This window comes from Choloepus didactylus, chromosome 24 (assembly GCF_015220235.1).
Source record: "Choloepus didactylus isolate mChoDid1 chromosome 24, mChoDid1.pri, whole genome shotgun sequence".
In the NCBI taxonomy this organism is placed as follows: Eukaryota; Metazoa; Chordata; class Mammalia; order Pilosa; family Megalonychidae; genus Choloepus; species Choloepus didactylus.
In genome coordinates, this window is record NC_051330.1 from 17212499 (window position 1) to 17230596 (window position 18098).

Sequence of the window (18098 nt, forward strand, 5' to 3'; positions counted from 1 at the left end):
CCCCACTTACAGTGCTGGCAAAACCCCCACTCGTGGTCTCTGTCGTAGTCGGCGGTGGTGGCACACCACAGGTTTGCCCGTCCTTCGAAGGTGCAGTCGGAGTAGCTCTTTCCATTGAATGTGAAGGGGAAGACACAGGGGTCGCCTTCATCCGTTTCTGGAAAGAGAGAAGAACAGCGCAACAATAGGATGACCAACATCACATCAGCTGTGCCTTGTCAGGCCTGAGTGGTCACCCCGACTTGCACGGCAGGACCCCCTGTGGCAGCCGTCCATCCTAACCCATCCGACACCCATGGATGACCTGCCGTAATTTAACAAGCAAGCCACAGCGTGGAGAGAGTTACGACGTAAGGATTCATATTTGAATCCAAGGTTTCGGCAGGCACAGGGTTAGGAGTTTCCTTCCTTGTTTTTCTCCCCCCTGCTTTCAAGTGTTATTTCACATTTGCTGGGAATTTAAAATTCACCCGTCAAAAAGGCTTACCTGGAGGGCAATTATCGCCATTGACGTAACTTAAGATGACTGCTTCGTCCTGGTGTCTGTAATCTAAGCTCATGGATGCCAGCCGCCCAAAAGAGATCCCCTTGTTCCCAGAGAGCAGACAGACGCCGCCGTCTTTGCACCCCTGCTGCACCCCCGCGGCTGCGGTGCACACCCCCACGCTGTACGTGCGCGAGTCTCGAGTCACCTGGACAGACAGACACCACACCACGGACGTGAACGGCACTGCAGCCGTGTGGGCCTCCCGGCCGAAGAAACGACCATCAGGACAGGGATGGGGGGTGGTCGCACAGAAAAGCAGAGGTTGTAACCTGTGTGCCACGTAGCAGAGTCCCAGTGCACACCTGTCGTTCTCTCCAGGCCCTGGAACTCCCTCCGCCAGAGGTGGCCAAGGGCTGCTGTGGCCGCTCAGCCAGCTCTCCCGGCTCCTTGCTCGTGCCTCCCTGAGGAGCCATGACTCCCACCAACCCCAGCCCAGTGGATGAGGCAGCCCAGTGCTGCTGGTAGGTGACCCCTAGCCGGGCTGCTGCAGAAAGAGCCCTGGACCTGCTGTGACGAGCCGGCTACTCATCCTACCTTACTGAAGCCTAAGCTTCCTCACCTGCCTAAACGGGGTGTTCTGAGGACTGAACGAGCTAAGGAGCAGAGAGGAGATGCCCATTCATTATATCAGGGCTTTCCCTTCCTCACCCACTCCATCCTCTGCCAGGATCAAACCTTCCATGCCCTCCTTGTGTGGAGTTCTCTGTTAGAGGAGCCAGAGAGCTGAGCACAAGATTCCAAGCCCACCCACTCCCCACTGCTGCCCACAGGACTTGCTGGGGTCTTATGGGTATGGTTCATACATTGGGATGACTTGGCAACATCTAGATCACTGGGCTTGAAGTCTAGGGACCCTCACCCATAGGTGACCTTACCGGCATGACCAGTGCAGGGCACAACCCCCAGGCTGGGTCTCTGGCACGCACACGCCCATGTGCTTCTCGATCAGGGAGGGCCTCCCCAGCTTCCTCCACCCATCACCTCTGTTACGGGCAAAATATCTGCTCCGATCTTAAAGCAAGGCTAGAGACAGAGGGGGATGCCATGCAGAATTCTGCCCAGAGCACGAGCCCAGCTGGAAAGAAGCCTCTTCCCTGTGGGGCAGCATCTCATTTCCTCGTGTGAGACCCGGGGCCCACAGGGGAATCACAGTGTGCACCTCATATCAAGACGCAATCACAAAGAGGGAGAAACCATTAGAGGCATTAAGGGCAGATGTTTCTCAATGATTTCCACAAGTTCACAGCCCGCATCAGGAGCCACTGCAGCCGACACACACCGGTGGACCGGGACGTGTGGGAGACACTTGCCATGGGGGAGAAAGGACAGGACACAGCATCTGGCACGAAGCCCTCTTCTAGGTACGTGCATCTCCCCAAACCCCCCTGCCTGTCCTTCATCTGTGATACGAAGGGACTCCACCGCTGAACTGATTTAATCCTCGCAAAACCCTGTGTAGTACCCAAACACTCTGAAAAAGCATGAGGTACAGCACAAGGGCAAGTGCAAGTGTGAGCTGAGATTAGTTAACCACACACTCCAGAATCCTTCCCAATATGCTGGCCCTGTATACCCAACAACAGTTATATAGAAATTCTGCCCCCTCCACAGACTGCCAGTGTCTTAATATGTTCTCTAAAGATTAAGAGATCCCATTAGCGAATAGATATGTGCATTTCAAAAATATCAAAAAGCTTCACCTGGGAGTTATAAAGTTGTCAGGACCGTGATACACACTTGAGCCACAATGCTCTGGATGAGCAGTATTACCTTAAAGGTGGTTTTGGAGAGGCTGGATAAGTTAAAGCTATAATAGAGCTGTTCGTCCGTCAAAGAGCAGCCTTCGGTTTTCACTTCGTCAGGACAAACAATTGGAGTCTCCCACTCAAACACGAAGTCACATTCGCTGGTTCTCAACAGCTTGGGAGTCCCCTGTTTTAAAGAAAAGCAAAGATTTTTAATGCTTCTGGTTAGTTAAGGACAGCTGGGGCCTTCTCAGGCTTCAGCTGTGTGACTCAAGCTGTCTGAACCGACTTGGAAATCCTTCCCCTTCGCCCGGGAGCGAGCGCCAGGGCAGCATCTGCACAGGGCACTCCGTCGTGGGAAAGAGGCACCGTGCCCCCAGCACACGGACTGATGGGCACTGTGTGGTTCTCACTGGCCTCTCTCCATGGGGCAGGACGAGCAACAGCAGCAGCTGCGAGGAGTCAAGACTATTCCTGGCTCTGTCCCACACACACCCCTTGGACACCCTTGCACGCTCCAGGTTGGCCGCTCAAGGTTGTGTGCTGCTGGTTCAAACAGAGAAAGGGAGACGTCTTTTAAATTGTCTTTAAATGTCCTGAGAAAGCAGCTTGTGAAATCGAGAAAGGAGGGGAGTACCTCCAGACATTTGCAACCAAGGTCTTCGGCATTTCTAGAAACTGAGGGTATTTACGGTAAGGGCGAAATGAGACTTATTTCAATCCCCGCCTCATTCAACAAGAGTAACGAAACAGGTGAGAGAGCTGGTCAGGAATTTCATTTTTAATTGCTGCTGAAAATCTTTTTTTTCCTCGTAACTCAATATTTCCACTAAGGATGAAAGAAGCAGGGGAAGAACATTTCTGTAAAATCTTTCCAAAATGGGAATTTCTATAAAGTCAACGCTGATCATTCTCAAAGTGCAGCTGCTCTAAGAATGAGCTAAAATCCAGTCTACCTTCTGTGTGTAGAGTTGTCAGCCATTTGAGAGCTAAGTTCGTTATTGATCTGGTAGAATGAGATAACCAAGTCTTCCCCGTACAGGGCAGGGCTTTAAAAGAACTGAAGAACCCACCCCCACCCCCACCCCCCACCCATGTTGAGAATGGAACACTCCTGAAAACAGAAGACTTTCTAAAGGGTAAATTCACATCTGCCTTGTCCTGCGTGGGTCTATGGGTACAAATACAGACATGCTCATATAAACACGCAGCAATACATATCAGTAAATAAAAGGATCTGACATGTTCTTGGTAACTCAGGATTATCACTATGCCCAACAACGCAGGGAAGAGTGACCTGTCCAAGGGTTTCGAGGAGCTTTGGGCCTCTACGAAGCAGCCCCAGTGATGGCACTCTCTCAATTACGGTGCTGTCTCTCCGTCACTTCCTACTTCTATCAGTATATCCATATCGAGCAGCCACATCTCCCTTTCCCTTTTCAAACCTGCTCTAGGCCAAGAAATCAGAAAACCACCTTTACTGAAATTACAAGGCACGGTACAGAACCATAATCCATTATCTGAATAACTTGGAGACAGATGACCCTGAGAATTCACAATCTTAGGGATTCTAAAGAGGCAATTTGGGATACATGTTTGTATCACATAATGCACACACACAAATCTGTGTACACACAGACACACACACACTTATCTAGACATACACACCCTGGGTCTTGTAATAGAGCACATTAATATTTCTGCAGCCAAATGTATGAACATTCACACTAGGGGGTACAAATACAGACGGTAAAGAGCCTCACATCTGTTCATGTCAAAGGAGTCGCAGGTTTTCAGAGCGTCACGCATTTCGCAATCATATATAGGGGTGCGTGGCCCATGCCACCTGGAGCTCAGGGCTCTCCACCTGGAGCCGCGAAGTGGGTTCCGGCTTTGCCAGGCAGAGCCGTGTCATGAGGCCCAGCACCCAGCCCCTATGAGCCTCAGTTATTCTCTGTGAAACAGGGGTCATAATGTACCTAATTATCTCCTACTCATGAGGGAAACGAAAACACTTGCAAAGACTCTTCACAACAAAATGGGAGACTCTAATGTAAGCTGGTGTTACTTGAAAACTGCACATACAGTGCAAGTTAATCACCTCCTTGTTATGTAAAATGTACTATTTTCTTGCAGCTATTTTGATTTCAGAGGGCTTTTGTTGCCAACTTCTGAACTTGGGGCTATGTCCTCAATGGTTATAGCTACCAAAAGTCAGTGATGTGACAGCAAAAAAAAGACAAAAGACACTTTTATACATCACAGGCAAAGTTGAGCACCACTTTCATACTCAAGCGTTACATGCTGTTAAACCACAGCAAGCCTCTATGTGCCACACGTGTCCTGTCAACCCAGTATGAGCCCCACGTTGCTAAATTACTGGTTTAACATCCTTCAGATGCACCACCGATTGGCCATATTCTCCGAGGCAGATGTTTCGGATAAGGGTATCCTTGAACCTGAAAATACTCTTTATGGCTGGTTAACCAGCCTCTCTTTGGCTCAAAATCATAAACTGTGACAAACAGGTAGCACACTCACCATGCTTACACCTCGCTTACAGTGGAAGGCGATGAGGGATGTGTAGTTGAAGTGTTTGTCCTCTAAACAAGGAGTAGTGCTTTCAAAATTCAAGTAAATTTCATTAGCTGTGGGATTGAGTATTGGAGGTCCTGAGACTCGGCCGATATCCTAAACAGAGAACAAAAGCAAATAATATTTCAGGAAATTAATGGTTTGCAAGGTTAGTGGAATTAAAAGGAGTAATATGGAACTGCAAAAATTATACCTCATTGTTTCTGAAAATGAGGTAGCACCAAAGCACTTGAGAAGTCGTTCTTTAGAAGTTACACAGAAATACGGTATGTCAATGGTTGTCAAACTTGATTCTAAGGTTAGAACCAATTGTTTTTTCTCTGGTCCTCCTGTCACCTGACTGTGGATGGCAGGAGTGCCAAGCGTTTGGACATTTAAAAGCACCCACGGCTGTTGTGCTGTGTCTGACACAACTTCCAGCACTAGCACTGTCCCGGAACAGCCCATTTGCTAACCCTTACCCCACACCGTATGATCCTGGAGGAGAGAACGGGTCTTGTTCCTTGTTTGCTTTTATTGCTTAGCACAGTATCTGGTAAGTAGTGGCTGCTCAATAACCATTTTTGAGTAAATAAACAAATACATGAAAGAGAAGGGAGTCATGACAAACAGAATCTTATCTGCGTCTTCCCCAAGATTTCATTCTCAACTTCAACACTCTTCAGTGACCCCAGAACATACAGAGTCCCAGCTGACCTGCCCGTTCTCTCTGCTTGCTTGAGTAACTCCCCACTGAAACCCAGCCACACAACACACAGGGTCTTGCTAAAGGTCTTGCGAAACTGGTTTCCACTCTTGGGCGCCCCCCGTACTCACTATGGGGGCACCGTCGACAGGAACTTTACACACAGATGCTCCGGCAGGACAAGGCACTTTGGGGATAGGGTTTAGAGGCTGGCAAATGTTGATGTAGAAATCAGGGTTGGTGTCAGAGGTGTCATCCTCCTCACTTTCGTCATAAGCTTCATAACCGCCCGTGCGGTGGATAAGAGGAGACAGGTCGATAATAGAGCTCCCGTTCTTCACAGAACATTCCTCCTGTTACAGAGAGAAGGCCTCGGGTGAGTCTATGATGAAATTCTCCTCGTTACCCTTAAGCCCTCCTTAAGAACCTAAAAGCTTAACAGCAACGAGAAAAGCACAGAGGGGACAGATGCCCCAAAAGGCTTGGCTATGTGACATTAGACACTTTCTCCCCACTTTGTTACTGGGACCATGGGGAACAAATAAGATGTACTTGGTTATCTACCAGAAGGCCAGCGGACCACAGTAAAGAGAACAGGGCCCCGGGGCACCAGGGTTTGTGCTGGGGGTTCAGACACCACACGTGCCGTTTCCGGACTCACCACTTGCTCGCAGGCCAGCGGTGTGTGCCAAGAGAAGAAGAGTGTGCACGTCTGCTTGTCGAGGGAGATGAGCACGGGCCTGTCGCTTGGCCCCGTCTCTGGCTTGCACACGAAGCTGAACACACTCTTGTACCTCAGGGCAGATTTCGAAGGGCACGGGGAGCCGTTGTCATAAACCAGCTGTAAGACCTGATCCACGTAGGTGAGCCTCTTGTTTGCCTTTCCCACGCTGATCCTGGTCTGTCCGAAGCAGGCGCCTGCACCGAACGCAAGGGGAGCAGGTAAGAGACACAGAGACGCAACTACGGCACCTACGGCACTGCGCGACCCTTGTTCTCATCGGAACCTTCTGCAAATCTGGGCTGTCGGGTTCACAGTGAAAACGTGTGATTCTGAGAGACCACCATCTGGCTCCAGCCAGCGTGACGCATCTGACCCTTTACCATGCAGTCCCTCGTTTTCACCTGCTTCAGCCTACGGGGTGGGGGCAGTGGAACACGTCCTTCGCCACGTTTCTACCCAACTGCTGTGCCATGGGGATGCGGCAGGATGGTGGTGGGGATCCAAGCCCTGAGGGCAGACGTGGGAGCTGGGGCACTCACCCACACCGGGCGCACAGTTCTCGTTCTCGCCACAGATGCTGATGAATACGAGCCCCTTCTCGCTGTAAGCGGCGGTGTGGCCGGCCCTGCCACTCAGCGAGGTCAGGTCGAACAGGTGTCCTGGAAGGGCCAAAGGGGAAAGGGACGCAGTGAGTCCGGGAAGCCCCCACCGGTGTGCTCATGCATGGATTACGTCATGCCTTCGGGATTTCCAGCCACAACTCACTGCTCCTTTCATTGACACAACCCCGAAAAATGCTCCTGACAAGCTAGTCATGAGGCCTCATCCCCAAACCTATGAGAAGTCCCATTTCTCCCCAAAAGAGGGGCTCGCAGCAGCCTCCTCCTCCTGGGATGGGCCCTGGGGCAGCCCCGAGGTTCCCATGGGGGGACCCAGCAGCACCCCCAACTCAGCCCATCAACCACCTGCCGAGCCTTTCCATGCCTCCGGTGTGGAGGGATGATGGAGGTGCCTTATTTTTCCAGGTTAACTTTCAAAGGCATCAGGGGATCTCTGAGCTCCATCTGGGTGGGTCTGAGAGCCCAGGGCTGGTTGAGGGGCCCCTGCAAGCAAAGCCGAGCCCAGCTGCGAACACAGAAGCAGAGTTCGGGAAGTGCGGTGTTCAGGGGGACGGTTCCTCTCCTCTCCCACCAGCTGGGTGGATGCAAGGAAGAGGCCAGGCACGTGTGCGAGCACGCATGCACGCCCACCAGGGGAGCCACCGCGCCCGCTGACCTGTGGTGGGGTTGGTGACCTGGCAGTTGTCGTGCACGTTCCTCCTCAGGGGGCAGGCGGCCACGGTGGGCCAGGAGAAGGTGTACTCGCAGTTCTCCACCGCGCTGATGAACATGGGCCTGGAGTTCTGCGAGCAAAGGACAGAAAGCCCCCGGCGTGAGTGCAGAAGCACGGTGGCGACTCAACTGACAGCGGGGAGGAGCGTTCTCTGCAAAGTGCAACGCACGAGAAATTTTTGTCTCGGGGCCTTTATGGGATGAGGGGCGGATTTGGGAAAAACAAAGGGTTCCGGAGATACATATCACTGGGGGTAGAGCACACAGAGGGAGGTCGAGTGAGACCTCGAGTGAGACCAGATCCAGAAAATCTGCCTAAGGGGGACTAGGAAGGCCTCCAGGGGCTAAAGCCTAAGACGGGGGACATGGTGGGCGACGGATGCCCAAAGGGCTGTGCGGGGTTCCGAATAAATGAAAATCAATGAACAAAAATCTGTCCAAAACAAGCAGACCTGCCGACAGAACTAGGAATTCATTTTACTGACCCTCACACTTGTACTGGCTAGGGCTTGCCCTGGACTTCTCAAAGGGCTTCACGTCCACTACTGAACCTGTAAGCTGAGTTTAGCAGCACAAGCACCCGCTGCTGCATTCCCACCCCTCCCAAAGGGAACCCCACATACCTGCCCCTCACCCTTCCTCCCCTCTCGGCAGCCCTCGCCCTCTCCGGGCTGGTCTGGATCTGTCATGTACCCCAGAAAAGGCCATGTTCTTTTAAGCCGCTCTCCTTGGGGCAGAGCTATGGTGAGGAGGACTTTTTGATAAGGTAGTTTCCATGGAGATGTGACCTCACCCATTCACGGTGGGTCTTAATCCTTCACTGGAGTCCTCTAAGAGAGCTCACAGAGAGAGAGCTCAGAGAAGCTGAGAGAGACATTTTGGAGAGAAGCTAAGATATGTAATCCAGAGTTTGCCCCTGGGAGGAGCAAGCAAGGACTCCCAGGAGCAGAGACAGAAGCCCAGAGACATTCTGGGGAAAGCCACTGAAACCAGAAGCTAAACCTGGGAGAGAAGGTTCAGCAAAGCCAGCCATGTGCCTTCTCATGTGACAGGGGAACCCCGGATGCCAGCAGCCTTTCCTCAGAGAAGGTGTCTACCTCTTGATGCCTTAATCGGGACATTTTCATGGCCTGAGAACCAAAAATTTGTGAACTAATAAATCCCCATCGTAAAAGCCAATCCATTTCTGGTATTTTGCATTCCGGCAGCTTTTGCAAACCAAAACACCCTCTCTATGCTCAAGTTCAGAATTGAGGAAGCATCACCGGAGCCTGGGATTCCAGAGCCGAGAGGCTCAGAGTCTAATCTGAGCCTCTGTGTGCGCTCCCCACGGAGGAAGCCTCGGTTGCTAGCGAGGTGGAGAGGGCAGACTGCAGGTCCCCGGAGCCCCCGCCATCCCGTGCTGACTACTCCTGTGGGAACACGGAGAGACCCAGGCAACGTGCAGTGCGCTGGTCCAGCTGTTCCCAAACTGAACCACGACCCTCACCACACACAACGGCACACGGGTCTTCACCAGAATCTCACACAGAGACTTATCTGTGGTGAAACAGATTCAGGAGACGCCATTAACTCAGTCAAAACCTGCCAACTGCACATACCAGCTGGTGAGGGGAAGGAATCAATCATACAGTGAAGACTAGCTGCATTTATTGGGCACCTGCTACATACCTCTGATGAGACCTGCTGTCGTTAAACCTCATGATCTGGCAAGATGGGCCCATCTCGTGTTACTGACAAGTCAACAGTTTAGGGAGAGAAGTAATTAACCAAGTTACGCAGCTGGGAATCAAGGAGACACCCCTGCAACTAGGCCTGTCCAACCGTCCTGCTCTCTCCACCCACCTTCACGAAGAAGGGCACGCTGCCAAAGACCAGCCTTCCCTACAGCCTTCAGGGTATCGGAGTCACACTTCAAAGAGAGCCAACCAACCTTAAAACCAGAATTGCCAGGTGAGGCATCTAGGGAGCCAAAGACCTGAGGGCTGAGGTGATTCTGGCGGCTCATTAACCACCAAGCCAACTCATTCCCAACGCTTCCACTCACATCCCAAGGGAAATAAGAACCGGCCAGGGGGCTAAGAAAGCTCTGCCGCTTACCACTTGGCTCTCACTGCAGGTGAAGCGGATCGTGGTGGACTTTTTCCGAATCCGGTCTGGACACAGATCCCCATCAACATACTTTAGAATGGCTGTGCCGTCTCTCCACTGGGGACTGTCCTTCACCCTGCCAAGGTTCACAGGCTTGCTGCTGCCCAGCAGACAGACGGCTGCCTCCGGCGGGCAGGGCTCTGCAACATGATGAGATACGATTCCAAGTTACCATTGTGCATTCCACTGTCTGGGATTGTAACTTCATCTGGCCAGGAAGGGCAGACGTGCGACACAACTTGAAGCCCATTTTATTCAAACTGTCTGTCATTCCAAGATACCTACTTCCACCTTCTCATATTCAAGAAATGTTACAAGTTTGGCCTTCCCAGCAGAGCCTCCAGTATTCATTTTTTCTGGGCCACAGCAGGGATCAGTCCTGATCCCTGCTACTCTCGCTTCTTGGCCGAACCATTTACACACCGCAGAGAGTAATATACCATCACCAGCTCCCATTTCTACTCCATCTACCCCGGTACATTCACCACAAGCTGTTCCCAAAGGTCCTTCCCTCACCATTGCCAGCCTGCGGAGCCAGCGACTTGCAGACGTTGATGAGGTAGTGCTCCGTGGCCCCTGTGCTCGTCACCGCTTCCCAATTGTCACTGTACCTTGACAGGGACGAGAGATCGAACGAGTTTCCTGCCCCATCTCTAAAGGGAAGAGAACACTGCTGTCAGGTTCCATCATAGTCTACTTAAATATTTATCACTCCATCTGGTAACTTTCACGTCTTTAAGACACACTCTATCCTTGACATTCTAGGAATTGACTCTTACATAGTGACAGGACTTCAAATTAGATCTCTCCCGCATCTGGTTAGAATCAGCAACAACAGGACAGGGACTTCAGACTTGGTTTCACAAAATCAATTAACCAGAAGAAAACATCTGAAAAGGAAGCGTTCTCCATGCTGAGGCCAGTGGGAAGCAAAGCTCACACGCTGCCCACAGCAAACAGCTAAGATGCAGAGAAGGCACCCAGGAGCCACCTGCTGCACACACCTGAGGCCCAGCAATGGTCACGGAAATAAAAAGGGGTTTGAGTGTACCCCTCTTGCTTGCACCACTGGTGTGCTTACTACACAAATCCCAAATACAGATATTTATTGAGAACCAGCCAAATACCAGGTACGATATGAGGAGTGAACAAGACAAACACACCTGTCCCCGTGGAGCCCCAGGCCTAAGATGCAAAACAGATGAGTGACTTCACACACCACTTCCTTAGGGTCTTAGCATATCAGAGGGTAATGAAAGTCATTCAGAAAAATACATGCTAGGCTGGAGATAACTGCATTGAAAAGGAGAGAAAGAAATCCCCTTCCTTGTAAGTTTACAGATGTTACTAGCAGAAGAAAAAGACCATAAAAAAGTTAAACAAAGTGAATAGCATAATAGATGGCAGGAAAAGCTGGAGAGAAAAACAGGCAAGGGAGAACATGGAGCTGCAGAAGGCTGGGGAGGGGGTTAAAATTTTAGCCACAAGAGAAGGCCCCACTGAGAAGGTGACCACAGCAGAGAGCTCCGAAAGAAGGGGAGCAGACCGCCACCCAGACACGTAGTAAAGAACCTTAAAGGCAGATGGAAGTGCATGTGTAAAGTGCCTGAAGCACCAATGGGCCTGGTGTGTTGAGGAAAGCCAGGAACCCGGTGTGGATGGATTTGAGTAAAGGGGTCAAGGAGCAGGAGATGCGGTCAGAGATAAACATATGGGGGCCACATCCTGTACTGTCTCTTAGCGCACAGTAGGAGCTTTAACTTCTAGTTCCGTATGAGACGGGAATCACTGCATTCAAGTGTTTCCACCAAAGAGTGACATGATCTGATTTATATTTTAACGGGATCATTTTAATTACTGGCTGGACTAGTCTAGTGTGTACCTAGAGCAGAAACAGGGAGACTAACTGAGAAAGTATGGCAGGAATCCAGGCAAGAGATGAGGAGAGCAGAAACCAGCTGGAGCACTGGTTCTGGAACATCAAATTCTAGGTGTATCTTGAAGGTAAATGGGCCATAAATGAGATGTGAGAGAGCAAGGAGCAAAGAGCAGAGTTGGCACTAATGGATGTAGGGATCCACGGGAGACACAAGTGTTTGCAGAATCAGACACTCAAGAACGTCAGATAATGAACTATCTAATTACAGGTCTGTATCTATTACAGATCTAAAAGAAAGAACTGAAGCTGTCAAGAATAGGATGCTGTGGGGAGTGGGGGCTAATAGGAGCTCAGTTTTGGACCATTCACGTTTCACATGATACGAAAAATTAGGCCATGTTTCTCTTGCTCACATACTTCATAAGGCTTATATAAGTATTTTTTTAAAGATCATGATCTTTACCACTACAATGAAAATGGTGAGAGATAGCAGTATTGGGGAGGAGGGCAGCACCCAGCACCCCCACACGCTGCTGGAGAGAGTGAGAAGTAGGACAGCTTTGGAAGACTGTTTGGTACAACCTGCTACAGTTGAAAATGTGCAGACCCTCTGACCCAGCATTTGCCTTCCTAGGTCTCCACCCAACAGAAATGTGCACCTGCCCAGCAAAAGACAAGTAGAAGAATGTTCACGTGGCACATTTTGTAATGGTCCAAACCAGGAAAACTACCTAACCACCCGTCAATAGTCGAATAAATAATGAAGACCGTAATCATATAATGGAATTCTATACAGAAACGAGAATGAAAGATCTACAACTACAAACGATATGAATTATTCTAACACAACGATAGATCAAGGAAGTCAGTCACAAAAAGAATATGAGAGGGTGTTCAGTGTTAAAGGATTCTACATTATTTTATTATTTGAGAGATGGGTAGAGTTGGGGATTAACTTTAGATTTTTGTTAAAACAAGAATCATTCGAAGCATTAAGGCAACCATTAAAAGAAAAAGAATCGCAATTTCCAAACCAACAAGGGGTGAGATTGGGGGGGGAAAAGAAACAGAGAAAGCTAATAAATCCTGCAAACGGGAGGAAAAAGGAAAATGGAAAAAATAAAACAAAAAGGCACGGTAAATGGAAAGCACAAAATAAGATAATGGAAACAAATCCAAATATATCAGAAATTATAATAAATGTACATTTACTAAACTCTGCATGGCAGAAACAGAAGCTCAGATTGCATTTTTTTAATCTTTTGAGCTATACGCTATTCACAAGGGCATGCTTAAATATAAGGACAGAAAGGATAAAAGCAAAAAAGGTAAAAGGACATTCTTCTAGATTTATACCCAGAAGAACTCGAACAGATATTTGCACACCAATGTCAATAGCAGCATTATTCACAACTGCCAAAAGATGGAAGCAGTCCAAGTGTCTATCAACCAATGAATGGATAAACAAAATGTGGTATATACATACGAGGAAATATTATTCAGCTGTTAGAAGTAACGAAGTTCTGATCCATGCGACAACACGGATGAGCCTTGAAAACATGTTGAGTGAAACAAGCCAGACACAAAAGGACAAATATTGACATCAGATAATTAGAACAAGCAAGTTCACAGAGTCAGGAACTAGAATACAGGTTACCAGAGACTGAGGTAGGGGTAGGCAATGGGAACTTAATTCTTAATTGGTGCTGAGTTTCTGTTTGGTGTAATGGAAAAGTTTTCACACTGTATAGTGGTGATGGCAACACGACATTTTTAACATAATTAACAGCACTAAACACTATATCTGAAAGTAGTTAAAAGTGGAAATTTCAGGTGGTATATCTATATTGCTAGAATAAAAATTAAACCAAAAAACCATAGAATTGTACAACACAGTGAATCCAAATGTAAACTATGGGCTATAGTTAATAGTGCACTTATAAAAATATTCTCATCAATTATAACAAAGGCACCAAACTAATGCAAAATGTTAAGAATGGGAGCAGGTATACGGGAACTCTGTATTTTCTACATAATCTTTCTGTAAACCTACAACTTTTCTAATAAAAAAAAAAAAAGTAAAGGGAGCAAAAAGATTAACATGCAGATCTTAATCAAAAGCAAGCTGATAGAAGCCGGGCAAGATGGCAGCATAGAGAGGTGTGGAATTTAGTCCTCTAGAGCAACTAGTAAATAGCCAGGAACAACTGTTGGGGGACAACTGTGACTGTTCACACATCGTACACCAGCCAGGAATGGGTGGAACAGCTGAGATCACAGCGTAAAGTAAGTAATAACTGTGGACCAGTGCCCCTCTCCCCGGCACGGCAGGCAGAGCTGCAAAATTTCTGCTGTGTGAGAAAGAAGCAGTCCCTGTCGCAGCACGGAGGGGTGGCTCAGCCAAACTACAACTGCAGTTTAATTTAACAAATTTGGACTACTGAATACAACATACAAGCACAGATAGGCCATGAGCAAGCAGGAATCTGTGGCTCCTCTCAGCAGAGAGGAGGCAGGGCTGAAGAAGAAAAAAACATCTATACACACACACACACACACACCCCTAAATAAAAACAAAGGCTTTTGGAGACAGCTGAGCTCAGAAAGCTGGAGAACAGCTGTGCCCCCCAAAAAAGGGGCACAGAGAACTGAGTACAAACTCAGGTCAACCAGTGAAACTGAGGGGCTGGAGACAGGCTCTGAAAAAGGGACTTTTGCTCTTTTTCCATTTTTTTTCCTCTCATTCTGAGCAGCTCGTTAGAGAAAGGCTCAGGCATTTTCAATTGGCAGCGGCTGACCCAGGCAAGGGTGGAGTTAAGATAGAGAGACAAAGGAGGAATTCAAGTGTAGAAGGTAGCTGCCTAAAGGATATAGCTTCCCTAAGAAAAGGGGGGCAGGGCCCAGCTCAAGTGACAGCCCCCTCTCAGGGAACTCAGATCCCAGGGCCTGAGGGAAAACAAACAATCCAGAGTTTAAAATATTCTCAGACAGACAGACATTGAGAGAGTTTGTGAACAAGATACCTGCTCTACAGGAAATGCTACAGGAAGCACTACAGACAGATAGGAAAAGACAGGAGAGAGAGGTTTGGAGCACAATACTGAGTGACAGTAACACAATAATGTAAGTACACTGAACAAAGACGGCTGTGAGTAAGGCTGAGGGAGAAAGGTTGGGGTAGGTAGAACGACAGGGAGAAGGACAGAAGATAAAGATTGGGACTGTATAACTTACTGAAACCTAGAGTGGTCAATGATTGTGATTAAATGTACAAATATGCTTTTACATGAGGGAGAACAAATGAATGTCAACTTTGCAAGGTGTTAAAAATGGGGTACTATAGGAGAAAAAAAAATACAATCAATGCAAACTGGAGTTCATAGTTAACAGTAACATTATAATATGCTTCCCCTAATTGTTAACAAAGGCAATACTCCAAAGCTAAATGTCCAAAAGAGGGGGATATAAGGCAGGGGTATGGGGATTCTTGATATTGGTGGTATTGTCTGACTTTTTTATTGTATTTTATTTTAATTTTATTTTTTCTTTTGTTTCTTTTATAGTTGTTGCCTTTTTTTCTTTTTCTTTTTTCTCTCTTTTCATTTTACTATTTTTGCCCCTTCCTCTTTCTTTGTGGAAGAAATGGAAATGCCCTTATACAGGTAGTGGTGGTGAATGCATAACTATGTGATTATACAGGGAACCATTGATTGTTTACTTATGATGGAATGTATGGTGTGCGAATAAAACCATTTAAAAAACAAACAAAGGAATACAAATGCTGGAGAAAATGTAGAGGAAGGGATGTACCTAAGCACCACTGGTGGAGAAGCAGAATGGTGCAGCCCATCTGGAGAGCAGTGTGGTGGTTCCACAGGAAGCTAAGCATGGGGTTGCCATATGGTCCTGCAACTTGGTTATTGGATATAAACTTGGAATGAAGGGACATTTGCACAGTGGGGTTTATGGTGTCAGTACTCATGATTTGCAGTGGATGGAGGTGGCCTAAGGGTACATCGACTGATGAATGGAATGGTGAACCGTGAATGGAATACTGAGCTGCTACAAGGAGTGAAGTTGTGAGGTGAATGGACATTGAGGACAGTATGTTAAGTGAAATAAACCAGAAATGAAAAGAAAAATATTATAATACTTCACTATTATGAACTAAATATAATGTGCAAACTCTGAGAATTGAGTCTGAGAGCACAGGTTATCAGGGGAAGGTTTATTGTAAAGGTTTCTAGACTGTAAGCTCTTAAACACCAGCTACATCTATCCCTGAGCTGTAATGGTTATTTCTAAACTCTGAGATGCTGAGCTGTTTCTGTATAACCTGATAGGTCCCCGGAACTCTGGGTATCTGTGTGACATCTGAGACTCTGAGCCAGAGTTCGGCAGCTGTGAATGTTAGCATTACCCCATAAAGCAAATGTTAGAGAGACGGAAAAAGAGATCAGACTTCAGTTAGAGATATGAATGAAATGGACTTGGTTAGGACTAAGGTAAATCAGACTGAAGCGTAAAGGATGATACTGACAGTGTTTTTGAAGTTTCAGTTTCTGTGTGGGACCAAAGGAAGAGAAGTTTATTAGGTGCAAGATCTATATTTTTTGTAACACATTATATAATTTGACTTGTATGGCCAGTTTATTCAAACAACATAATTATATGGAGCATTGACTGGGGAGTGATGTCTGGTTGGTTTGTGCAGGTTGGTGTGAAGCCCCAATACATCCCAGAACAATTCTGACAGAGAATGAAGATGTACTTGCAAAGCTCCCTTGAGGGACTGTGGGAAAATGTGGAAATATTAAATTTCCCCACCTGGGGAGTTAATGATATTCTCACAAGCATTGGAGGCTACCAATTTAGAAGGCCAAGCCCTTGACCTTGGGGCTTGCCCTTGTGAAGTTTGTTACTACAAGGGAGAGGCTAAGCCTACTTAAAATGGTGCCTAAGAGTTACCCCCAGAGAATCTCTTTTGTTGCTCAGATGTGGTCTCTTTCTCTAAGCCAACTCTGCAGGTGAACACACTGCCCTCCTCCCTACCTAGGATGTGACTCCCAGGGGTGTGGATCCCTGGCAACCTGGCACATGATTCACGGTGATGAGCTTGGCCCTGGCATTGGATTGAGAAAACATTCTTGGACCAAAAGGGGGAAGTGAAATGAAACAAAGTTTCAGTGGCTGAGAGATCTCAAATAGAGTTGAGAGGTTATTCTGGAGGTTACTTGTATGCATTATATAGGTATCTCTTTTTAGTTTTTAATATAATGGAATAGCTAGAAGGAAATACCTGAAACTGTTGAACCGCAACCCAGCAGCCTTGATTCTTGAAGACAACTGTATAACTATATAGCTTACACTGTGTGACTGTGTGATTGTGAAAACTTTGTGGCTCCCACTCCCTTTATACAGTGTATGGACAGATGAATAGAAAAATGAGGACAAAAAGTAAATGAATAATAGGGAGGCAGGGGGCATAAGATATTTTGGGCATTCTTTTCCAATTTAACTTTTATTCTTATTCTTCTTTCTGTATGGTAATGAAAATGTTCAAAAATTGAATGTCATGATGAATGCACAACTATGTAATGATGCTGTGAACAACTGACTGGACACCAGGGATGACTGTATGGTATGTGAATATAACTCAATAAAATTGAATTTAAAAAAAGAAAAAGCAAGCTGGTGTAAATACTAATACAAAATAAGCTTTAAGGCGAAATGCATGGGATAAGAAAGTTTGCTGTAGAATGACAGAGAATTCATTCGCCAGGAAGATAGATAATTCTAAAACTTTTCAAATAACACAGCCTCAAATTTTATAAAGAAAAAGAAATTAAAGATGACAAAATTAACAAATGCAATAAAATATCTCTCAGTAACCATTAAATCAAAATCCATATAAACAGATCAGAACTCTATAATTAACAACAGTGAGGTAACAGGAGGCACAACCAGAGCTCCCTACATCCGTCACCTGAAGACAGTCTTCAATACTCACGGAACATGTGTAGAAACTGATCTCAGACCACAACAGAAGGCAACTTCCAGAAATATCAAAGATTAAATATATTTCAGGTCATATTTTTAGATTCCAGTGCAAACTTATTAGAAATCAACGACTAAAAGGTGATTCAAAATCAACAGCTAAACATTCCTGGGGGTGTAACCTCATTGTAAATGGGACCTTCAGAAGATGCTATTTTTAGTTAAGGTGAGGCCCAACCGAATCAGGGTGGGTCTTAACCCACACCTTTATGAAGAAAAGAAACAGGAAGCCGGGGGTGCGGGAAGGACACAGGGAGAAGCCAGAAGAGCAGACACAGAAGGGAGAGCTCTAGCCATGTGGTGGAGGCAGGCAAGCAAGCCAAGGAACCCCGAGGATGGTGGCGAGCCAGTGCCAGAGCGCCACAGGCTCCAGGGGAAAGCACG

At 47.2% G+C, this 18098-nt stretch overlaps 1 protein-coding gene across 1 annotated transcript in view; it reads right to left on the minus strand.

Annotated features, from left to right (window-relative positions):
- IGF2R (insulin like growth factor 2 receptor) overlaps nt 1–18098 on the minus strand; it is a 124913-nt gene that overhangs the window by 19136 nt on the left and 87679 nt on the right. Inside the window, exons 30-39 of the mRNA XM_037817891.1 lie at nt 10295–10431; nt 9728–9918; nt 7572–7698; nt 6836–6955; nt 6234–6490; nt 5704–5925; nt 4834–4983; nt 2318–2479; nt 488–692; nt 11–157 (exon numbers count right to left, since the gene is read on the minus strand). Coding sequence (XP_037673819.1) covers nt 11–157; nt 488–692; nt 2318–2479; nt 4834–4983; nt 5704–5925; nt 6234–6490; nt 6836–6955; nt 7572–7698; nt 9728–9918; nt 10295–10431 — 1718 coding nt within the window. The remainder of the gene's footprint in view (nt 1–10; nt 158–487; nt 693–2317; nt 2480–4833; nt 4984–5703; nt 5926–6233; nt 6491–6835; nt 6956–7571; nt 7699–9727; nt 9919–10294; nt 10432–18098) is intronic.